At 44.8% G+C, this 10,272-nt stretch overlaps 1 protein-coding gene across 1 annotated transcript in view; it reads left to right on the top strand.

Moving 5' to 3' along the window:
- The window catches only part of ARHGAP35 (Rho GTPase activating protein 35), a 95,390-nt gene that overhangs the window by 12,193 nt on the left and 72,925 nt on the right, over nucleotides 1–10,272 (top strand). Inside the window, exon 2 of the mRNA XM_011962934.1 lies at nucleotides 9,172–9,316. Coding sequence (XP_011818324.1) covers nucleotides 9,172–9,316 — 145 coding nt within the window. The remainder of the gene's footprint in view (nucleotides 1–9,171; nucleotides 9,317–10,272) is intronic.

Below are 10,272 nucleotides of genomic sequence, written 5' to 3'. Positions count from 1 at the left end.
AAAAAAAAAAAAAAAGACCAAAAAAAGGCAGTGAATCCAACAGGCTGGGTTCCATTTTGTATTTCCTTTAATAGATATGTTACCAGGCATTTAAAAGGTTTAAAAGGCTATACTCGATGGTACAACTCTAGTGACCATATTTTCTGACTCTAAAATCTAGATAAGTAACTTTACATGTATAAGGTTGTTTATGGAGACCAAAAGAGAATATTTGAAGTCGACAGCGTAGGGTCAGTAAGTAGCCCTCCCTGCTGTTCCCACAGAAGATAGAATGTTCTTACCTTTTTCCATTGTCGCATAGCTGGTACTTGCTCATGTGGTACCTAGATCAGCTTTGTTTATTGTGGATATGTCTTCTGTTACCAAATAGATTAGAAGTTCATTGAGGGCGGGAGATGACTTTGGTCCTAGTATTAGCTCTGCTGCTAGTTTGTTATGTGGCCTTGGGGTAATTCATAAATTCATTAAAAAAAAAAAAAAAAAAAGACTATTGCCTTCTAGGAACTTAGCCCAGTAGAATATTTGTTGTATGTGTACATAAATAACCATACCTTATTCAGTACCTACAGAAGGAATTAGGACTTCATCTGGCAGTTTTTAAAAGGCTTGTGATATAGTACTGCCAAAGTATGAACAAGGCCTTCTAAGCCTCACGTCCTCACATGCTAGTGTGAGCAGCACAGTGTAAGGAGAAAAGAGAATTTGTACCATAGAGATAGTCCATGTCTCAGCTAAATTTGAGAAAATAGAAAGGAACATTGGCCCAGTACATTATTGGAAACTGTTTTTGTTCAGCAAATATATTGAGTGCCCACTGCACGTCAGGCCCTGGAACCCAACTATCTTCCCAGCTGATAAAGGGCCCTTCTTTTGGCTCTTACCTATCCCTTTGCTTCCATTCTACTCTTTTTCTTTCCCCAGTGGACTTGGACAGGGTCTGTGGACTGGGCTTACAGCCGAGTGGGGAGCAGAGGCAGTGACAGATGCAGCTTCCTGCTCTGCCACAGTCGGGAGTTTCCTCTTTATGCCCTTGTGTCTGAAAAGCTGAGAGACCAGAGGTAGTTTCCAGGCACCATTTCTCCCCAGTGCACCACGGGCATAAACTATTATTTATCAACTTTGCTGTGGTTAGTATCAAGACCAAAAATCAGGTGTGTTTTTAAGCAAACTATGAGGTACAAAGCAATGGACTATGTTGTTCATCTTTTTTTAAATCGATCTAAAAGGCCAAGGTGAAGGTGTTTCAGGCTGGCCCAGTCCTTTGTGTATGGCAGTGGCATTTCATCATGGAGGAGATAGATCATGCAGGGGAAAGAGCATGGGACTTTGACGTTCAAAGATCACAGCACACTAAGTGCTGGCTCTGAATCTCCATGAGTCTCTGTTTTCTCAACTGTAAAATGGGTCTAAATGACCCTTACCTTGCAGAGTGGTCGTGAGGTTTTGAATAATTGTGCAGAGCAACTACCACCATGCCCAGCCACTCCTAAGGAATCTCTATTCCATTTTTGACCCAGTTGGACTCTAAACTTAGAGGCGGCCGGTCACAGTGGCTCACACCTATAATCCCAGCACTTTGGGAGGCCAAGGCAGGTGGATCACTGGAAGTCAGGAGTTCGAGAACAGCCTGGCCAACATGGTGAAACCCCGTCTTTACTAAAAATACAAAAACTTGCTGGGCATAGTGGCTCGCGCCTGTAATCGCAGCTACTCAGGAGGCTGAGGCAGGAGAATGGCTTGTTCTGGGGAGGCGGAGGTTTCAGTGAACCAAGATTGCACTCCAACTTGGGCGACAGAGTGAGACTCCATTTCAATAAAAATAAATAAATAAAAAAATAAACTTAGAGGCACACATGTGGAGATTGTTCTCAGGGATTGACTTTCTCTGGGTAGGTGCTTTTTTCAGTTCAGCCTGCTAATAGGTAAGTGCCTCCAGAAGAAGGTGGATGTTGCGTATTGTCACTTTCTCCTTTTCAAGGACTTGCTGCTGAAAGTGCACCCAATAACTCCCTAAAGAGTGACACACGTCTGACTGGGGTCATGAGATATCTGGCAGACCGCTCAGGAGAATGCCACTTCCATCAGAAATATGTCCAGTAACCCTTCAGATGCCTGAAGTGTTGGTTCTATCAGCAATCTGGCCCAGCTCTTGGCATGCACCCCAAACTCTGATTTTCTTACTAGGAAGATTTAGAATTCATTTTGCAAGAGTTCCAATTTTGTGACACCCTAGAGAGCCTTCAGTTATCTCAAGGAGGTATTTTGAAATTCTGTAAACCAGAGTTTAAGTCTTAAAAAAGAGGGAGTGAGATTGAATCCACGTCACTCACCAAGGAGGTGGGGTGATGCTACTGCAAAAGCTTACCCTCCACATCCACTGTTGTAAATGGGAGGATTGAACTAAATCTTGGACTCTTTGAGGTGAAAGAGATAGGAGCAGTTGTCTCAGTTAGCCTTCCGTCTCTCTTATCGCTCCTAACGTGACCCTTTGGAGCCATACAAAAGAAGCCTGCTCCATAGTCAATAGGTAGCTCTATAGCTATTTGAAAATAGGTATCAGAGTGCTCCATTCTTCTCTTTGCCAACTTAAAGTTCCCTGGTATTTTGTATGAGTGGATCTTTATTACCTTTAGAAACCTTTGGAAGTCCTCCAGATAATCAGTGATCAGTGTGCCTTCCTTTTTTTTTTTTTTTTTTGAGACAGGATCTTCTGCTGTCACCCAGGCTGGATTGCAGTGGTGCAACTTTGACTCACTGCAGCCTCCACTTCAGCTCAAGCCGTCCTCCCACTGAAGCCTCCCAAGTTGCCGGGACTACAGGCGTGTGTCACCACACCCAGATAATTTTTTAAAATATTTTTTTGTAGAGATGGGGTTTCACCATGTTGACCAGGCTGGTCTCAAATTCTGGCCTCAAGTGATCCGCCCGCCTCAGCCTGCCAAAGTGCTGGAATTACAGGCATGAGCCACCGAGCCCAGCTAGTGTGCTTTTTTGTTTTGTTTTGTTTTGTTTTTTGAGACGAGTCTTGCTCTGTCGCCCAGGCTGGAGTGCAGTGGCGCAATCTTGGCTCACTGCAAGCTCCGCCTCCAGGGTTCACGCCATTCTCCTGCCTCAGCCTCCCCAGTAGCTGGGACTACAGGCGCCCGCCACCTTGCCCGGCTAATTTTTTGTATTTTTAGTAGAGATGGGGTTTCACCGAGTTAGCCAGGATGGTCTCGACCTTCTGACCTTGTGATCCGCCCGCCTCGGCCTCCCAAAGTGCTGGGATTACAGGTGTGAACCACTGCGCCCGGCCTAAGAGTCTATATTCTTACGTGTTTGAGCATAAACAAATTATGACAGGACGTATAGGAAACCAATACAAGCCAGTGTCTATTGGGGTGAGACAAAGATTGCTGGATGGGGAGAGACTTCCCACCGGTGTGCCTGTCGGCACTTTGTGGGCTGTGGATCACATGAGTGTGTAAGTGCTCCCTGTTCTAATAATCAAAAGTATAAAAATTCATCTGTGATGGTAAATATTAGATGTCAACTTGTTTGGACTGAAGGAGGCGTAGATGGCTGGTGAAGTATGGTTCCTGGGTGTGAGGGTGTTGCCAGAGGAGATGGATATTTGAGTCAGTGGACTGGGAGAGGAAACCTACCCTCAATGTGGGTGAGCACCATCCAATGGGCTGCCAGCGTGGCTGGAACAAGGCAGGAGGAAGATGGGATGACCTGGCTTGCCGGGTCTCCTGGCTTCCTTCTTTCTCCCGTGCTGGATGCTTCCTCCCTCTCCTTCTGCCCTTGGACATCAACCTCCAGGTTCTCCTGCCTTTGGACTCTGGGACTTGCACCAGTGGCTTCTGGAAGCTCGCGAGCCTTCCGCCACAGACAGAAGGTGGCACTGTCGGCTTTCTTGGTTTGAGGCTTTTGGACTCGGACTGAACCACTGCTGGCTTCTCTCTCACCCAGCTTGCAGACGGCCTATCCTGGGACCTCGTCTTGTGATCGTGTGAGCCAATTTTCCCTAATAAGCTCCTTTCATGGATACATACAACGTGTTGGTTCTGTCCCTCTGGGGAACCCTAAGACACCATCAAATCTGTGCACACACACACAACACACACACGCACACACACACAGTGTGACAACGGAGAAGGCATGGAAGGATAGACCGCCAGGCTGTTACCTGGTGAGGCAAGATGGAAGGAAAATAAAATGACTGTGCTTTTTAAAAGTCTCTGAGAAACCGTCACATACAATGACTCGCGCCAGAACGCACAGAAGCTTGTCTCAGAGTGCGGTACTGTGGATGGCTGTGGTATTTCTACATACTGTCTGAATATGTTTATAATTAACATCCATTCGTGTAATTAGAAAAAAAATGGCAATTTTCATTTCCTTGCTGGGTGCGGTGGCTCACGCCTGTAATCGCGGCACTTTGGGAGGCCGAGGCAGGCACATCACCTGACGCCAGGAGTTTAACAACAGCCTGGCCAATATGATGAAACCTTGTCTCTACACAAATACAAAAACAAGTGACCAGGCATGGTGGATTTCAGCCTCTCTAGTAGCTGGGATTACAAGCGCCCGCCACCACGCCAGGCTTTTTTTTTTTTTTTTTGTAGAGATGGGGTTTCACTGTGTTAGCCAGGATGGTCTCGATCTCCTGACCTCGTGAACTGCCCGCCTCGGCCTCCCAAAGTGTTGGGATTACAGATGTCAGCCACTATGCGTGGCTGCTAGTGTGCTTTTATTCACTTAGTCATCCATTTATTTATTCCCTCCATTCCAATAATTTTCACTAGATTATAAGCCGTGGTAGTTAAAAGCACAGGTTTTGCAGTCATGCAGACCTGACTTTGTCAAGTTACTGACTTTTTCTTGGAGCTGGCCTCTATAAAATGGAGTTTTTAACACCCACACCCACAAATCTTTTGTGACTCTGGAGTGTTTATAAAGAATGTATGCTGGCTGGGTGTGGTGGCTCATGCCTGTAATCCCAGCACTTTGGGAGTCCAAAACAGGAGGGTCCCTTGAGCCCAGGAAGCCGTGGTTGTAGGGAGCTATGACTGTGCCACTGCACCCCAGCCTGGATGACAGAGTGAGACCCTATCTAAAAAAGAATTTATGATAGGTTCTGGTACACAGAAGGTACTCAGTTGATGAAGGCTAAATGTCCTGGGTAAGTTAGATTGTTAGAACACACCGGCATCATCTTGTTCCTAGTATTAAGAGGGTGGGGGAATATAAGATTGAAATTTGTTGTCTGTTTCCTAGAACCATGGTTAGAAGGAGGCTTTAAGGTGATTAGGAATAGCTTCCTTGCAGCTTCCATTTTTATTCCTTCACAGCAGTTTATTTGGAAGCCTCGGTTTTATTGAACAGTGCTGTTAGTTTTGACAGGCATATTCGGTAGGATTTGAAATTGTTAAAAACTTGAATGACAGAAATGGATGAATGTGATTTAAGTACAGATGCTCTTTGGTTATTCAGATTGTATAGCTAACCTTTTAAACTCTAAATATAAAAACTTTTCGCCAGGCGCGGTGGCTCAAGCCTGTAATCCCAGCACTTTGGGAGGCCGAGACGGGCGGATCACGAGGTCAGGAGATCAAGACCATCCTGGCTAACACGGTGAAACCCCGTCTCTACTAAAAAAATACAAAAAAAAAAACTAGCCGGGCGAGGTGGCGGCGCCTGTAGTCCCAGCTACTCGGGAGGCTGAGGCAGGAGAATGGCGTGAACCCGGGAGGCGGAGCTTGCAGTGAGCTGAGATCCAGCCACTGCACTCCAGCCTGGGTGACAGAGCGAGACTCTGTCTCAAAAAATAAAAATAAAAAATAAAAAACTTTTCAACTTTTAACATGTTAAACTTTAAAAAAGTATGACATATTTTAAGGGGAGAGAGCATTGTTTGAATCATTGTTATCTGGTTGCAACAACGTGTGAAATAGAAGCACTCAGCCCCTCTTCCCCAACCCGCCCCCTACCCGGAGACGGAGTCTTGCTCTGTCGCCCAGGCTGGAGTGCAATGGCACAATCTCAGTTCACTGCAACCCCTACCTCCTGGGTTCAAGTGATTCTCCTGCCTCAGCCTCCTGCGTAGCTGGGATCATAGGCATCCGTCACCACACCTGCCTAATTTTTGTATTTTTTGTAGAGACAGGGTTTCACCATGTTGGCCAGGCTGCTCTCCAACTCCTGATCTCAAGTGATCCACCCGCCTCACCCTCCCAAAGTACTGGGATTATAGGCGTGAGCCACCATGCCCGGCCAGCCCTCTTATTTATTTATTATTTTGAGACAGGGTCTCACTTTCTCACCAAGGCTGGAGTGCAGTGGCATGATCTCAGCTCACTACAGCCTTGACCTCCTGGGCTCAGGCGATCCTCCCGTCTCAGCTTCCCAGGTAGCTGGGACTATAGGCGTGCGCTACCATGCCCAGCTAATTGTTTTTGTATTTTTGATAGAGATGGGGCTTCACCATGTTGCCCAGGCTGGTCTTGAACTCCTGAGCTCAAGCAATCTGCCCACCTCAGCCTCCCATAGTGCTAGGATTACAGGCATTAGCCACCATGCCCAGCCTTAAATTCTTTATGTTATACTTCATATAAGTAGAAGATGCTAGACAGTACAGACTGGCTAAATTATTTCCTGTAAATGTATATCATATATCATTAATTGACTTTTCCTTCTTTGGTAAAAAAAAGTCTGAAGTCAGAGCCTGTTTGCTTCAGTCTATAAGGGGAGTAAGTAGCAGCCATTGCCCCCAACCTAGGAGGCTATGCCACCACTTTATGAGGGGTGGGTATCTCACAGTGAGTGGGGACAGGCTTTATGGAGTGCATGGTTCTTCCCTAGGACCCCAGAATCCATTCACATTATAGCATTCTCCATACTGAGTCAAGTAGCAGGCTGAATGAAGATTGGATTCTCATTGCCTTTGGTTTGTCATTTGAAGTAATCTCACCCAGCAGCCCAGAACTGGAATGGACTTGCTCTTTCCTTGTGTACATTATATTCTGCTCTGTTCTTTTTTATTTTTTTCTTGCTACTTGTTTGCACAGGAAGTTCTCAAAGAATCTCAGACTAAACAGGAAGTGATTTTTTTCCTATATAGAGGGGTACTAGTAGTAACGAAGACGGGCAGGAGAAGGAGAGGGAATAGGTGGCCTGTGGCCTGGTAGCTTGTTGTTTCCTTCCGTGGATTTTATGTAAAATCCCTAAATAACTTAGTTTTATGGGCTGTGCACATTTCTGAGTAAATCTGCTCTTCTAAATTGGTTTCATCAACTGGAAAATGAAACTGAATTTCTGGAGATACACCTGGGTCTAATTTACCGTGATCCTATTTGGTTACTTTTCTCTTTTTAGTAGATATTTTAACAAAAGGCCAAAATTTCAGGTGTATTTCTTTGGCTTTAGGAAATTTATCATTTGTTTAGAGTAATTTTTTCTCCATTTAAAGTTCAAAAGAAAAAGATTGAATACTTTTGAAGCAGAGTATCTCAGTATTAATCATGTTAATGAGTATAGGCTTTGGAGACAAATCTTCCTAAATTTGAATCCAAGCAGTTACTTAGTTGTGTCATTTAGGCATGTGAGACATTTTTTCCTTGGTAAGATGGAGTGTCATCAGGTTTAAAAGAAATAATATTTGGCAGGCTGGGCAACATAGTGAGACCCCCATCTCTACAGAAAATTTAAAAATTAGCCTGGGTACATGCCTGTGGTCCCAGCTTTGGGATGCTGAGGTAGGAAGATCACTTGAGCTCAGGAGGTCCAGGCTGCAGTGAGCTGTGGTTGTGCCACTGCACTCCAGCCTGAGCAACACAGGGAGACCCTGTCTCAAAATTATAATAATAATAATAATATTTGGAACTTGCTCTGTGCATAGTAAGTTCTCAAGTGGTTGCTGTTGCTGCTGCTGCTGCTGCTGCTGCTAGTACTTCTTGAAGAAGGTGACTGGGGAAAAAATAGACAAAAAAAAATACTTTGTCTTGTTTGATTAGTTGACTTTACCTTTTCCTAATATGGATGCAACTGAGAATTGACCCCAAGCTAATGTATCAAGGGACGTTCTCATGTGGGGCTATCAGCCCTAGCAGAATGCCTGCTGCCTTTTCTAGAAAGAGGAAATTATCTGTTTTCCATTTAATTTTTTTTTTTTTGAGACAGAGTCTCGCTGTCACCCAGGCTGGAGTACAGTGGCCGGATCTCAGCTCACTGCAAGCTCCGCCTCCTGGGTTCACGCCATTCTCCTGCCTCAGCCTCCCGAGTAGCTGGGACTACAGGCGCTGGCCACCACGCCCGGCAAGTTTTTGTATTTTTTAGTAGAGACGGGGTTTCACCGTGTTAGCCAGGATGGTCTCGATCTCCTGACCTCGTGATCCGCCCGTCTCCGCCTCCCAAAGTGCTGGGATTACAGGCTTGAGCCACCGCGCCCGGCCTTCATTTTTTTTTTTTAAACGATTTTAGCTATCTTTGAGTATGTAACATCTATTATCCTTGTAGGGTGTTTGGAAAACTTCCTGTTTACTCCAGAGCATCCCTGGTAGAGGATGTAGATAATTATCGTATTGTTATTTTATTACATAAACATGGCCTGCTTCTTATAAACATCTTTGTTCTAATAATGTGGTCTCATACTCAAGGTGTGACTTTCTGGCATCTTGTGTGGTATTCAGAGGCCAGAAGATAGAAAATTAAAATTAATGAAATGAGCCAAGCGAGTCTTTTTAATCCTTCTTGAAATTATTTTATTTTATTTTATTTTATTTTTTGAGATGGAGTCTTACTCTGTTGCCTAGGCTGGAATACAGTGGTGCAATCTCGGCTTACCACAGTCTCCACCTCCTGGGTTCAAGCAATTCTCCTGCCTCAGCCTCCAGAGTAGCTGGGACTACAGGCGCCCGCCACCACGCCTGGTTAATTTTTGTATTTTCAGTAGAGATAGGTTTCAGCATGTTGGCCAGGCTGGTCTCAAACTCCTGACCTCAGATGATCCACCGGCCTCGGCCTCCCAGTGTGCTGGGATTACAGGCATGAGCCACCGCATCCAGCCACTTCTTGACATCTTTCTAGCAGTTTTTATACCACTGCTTCCCCTCTGGAAGCCTTACTGAAGGTTAAGTTACATGTTGATACTCACTTGTTTTTGTGCTTCCTTTTCTCTTTCCTGGACAGAAACCAAAGCCCAAACCCCGGCCATCCATCACAAAGGCAACCTGGGAGAGTAACTATTTTGGGGTGCCTTTAACAACTGTCGTGACTCCAGAGAAGCCGATCCCCATTTTTATTGAAAGATGTATTGAGTACATTGAAGCTACAGGTAAGAGTATTACCTCATAGCAGTTTATAACTTTCACTGTCTACAGGATGCTTACTGGAGGGCCAAGCCATCTGGAGATTCTGGAATCAGTTGTTGTTGAGTGTGAGATGCTCTTGGAGAAGGAGCTGAGCAGTCCCGACAGCTGTCAGATGTGTGGATTCTCCATTTGTGTGCAGTTTTGAGGCTGTCGTTGGGCATTTATTACGGCTTGGCCTACGAAGGAGCCATTCTATGCTCAAGGTGGCAGCTGTGACTGCTTGGGCACTTTCTCTGTGCTCCCTCACCCACCAGAGCATCAACACTCTGTCAGTTGCCTGCCCGCCTGTGTTCCCTGCAGGTCTGTGAGCTCCTTGAGGGTTTTGCTATCCTGTCCTCAGTACTATAGTAGATACATAATACATTTTGGTTTAGTAAAATGGATACAGCCCTCAGCATTCATCGGGAGCCTGAGACTCATGTATTGACAGGATTTTTTTCTGAGGTAAGAAAATGATTAGGATATTTGGGGTATCTTCTGGTTATGCAGCTCCTCTGACAACTTGATGTTATTGCAAAGGTAGACTATCTTGGAAAATTTTTTTGCATTGTTCTTGAAATAATTAAGTTTTACTTGTGTTGGAACCATTTGCTTTATTCATTTGAGCTCTCATGTGTCCCTTTGGCCTTCCAGTTTCACTAAGGTGAGTTCTTGAACATTAGGAGTTGGGCTCAGGAACACAGGCTTAAACTAATTTGAAACTAAGGTAGGGATTACAGCCTTCCTATCTGTTCTTTCTAACTCTGATGTTATCTACAAGGGTATTAAGTATTGTGTGGTGCGGACAGCCTACTAGGCTCTGCTGATAATTTCAGCAGCATCATGTGAAGCTGAGTGACAGTGTTCATATTTATTTATGATGTTGTAAATCAGGGAAGATAGCTTTATTATTTTATTTTTATTTTTATTTTTATTTTTT

This window comes from Colobus angolensis, unplaced genomic scaffold (assembly GCF_000951035.1).
Source record: "Colobus angolensis palliatus isolate OR3802 unplaced genomic scaffold, Cang.pa_1.0 Scaffold60, whole genome shotgun sequence".
Classification (NCBI taxonomy): domain Eukaryota; kingdom Metazoa; phylum Chordata; class Mammalia; order Primates; family Cercopithecidae; genus Colobus; species Colobus angolensis.
The sequence above is the reverse complement of the archived record's forward strand: the minus strand, read 5'-3'. Positions and strand labels throughout refer to the sequence as shown.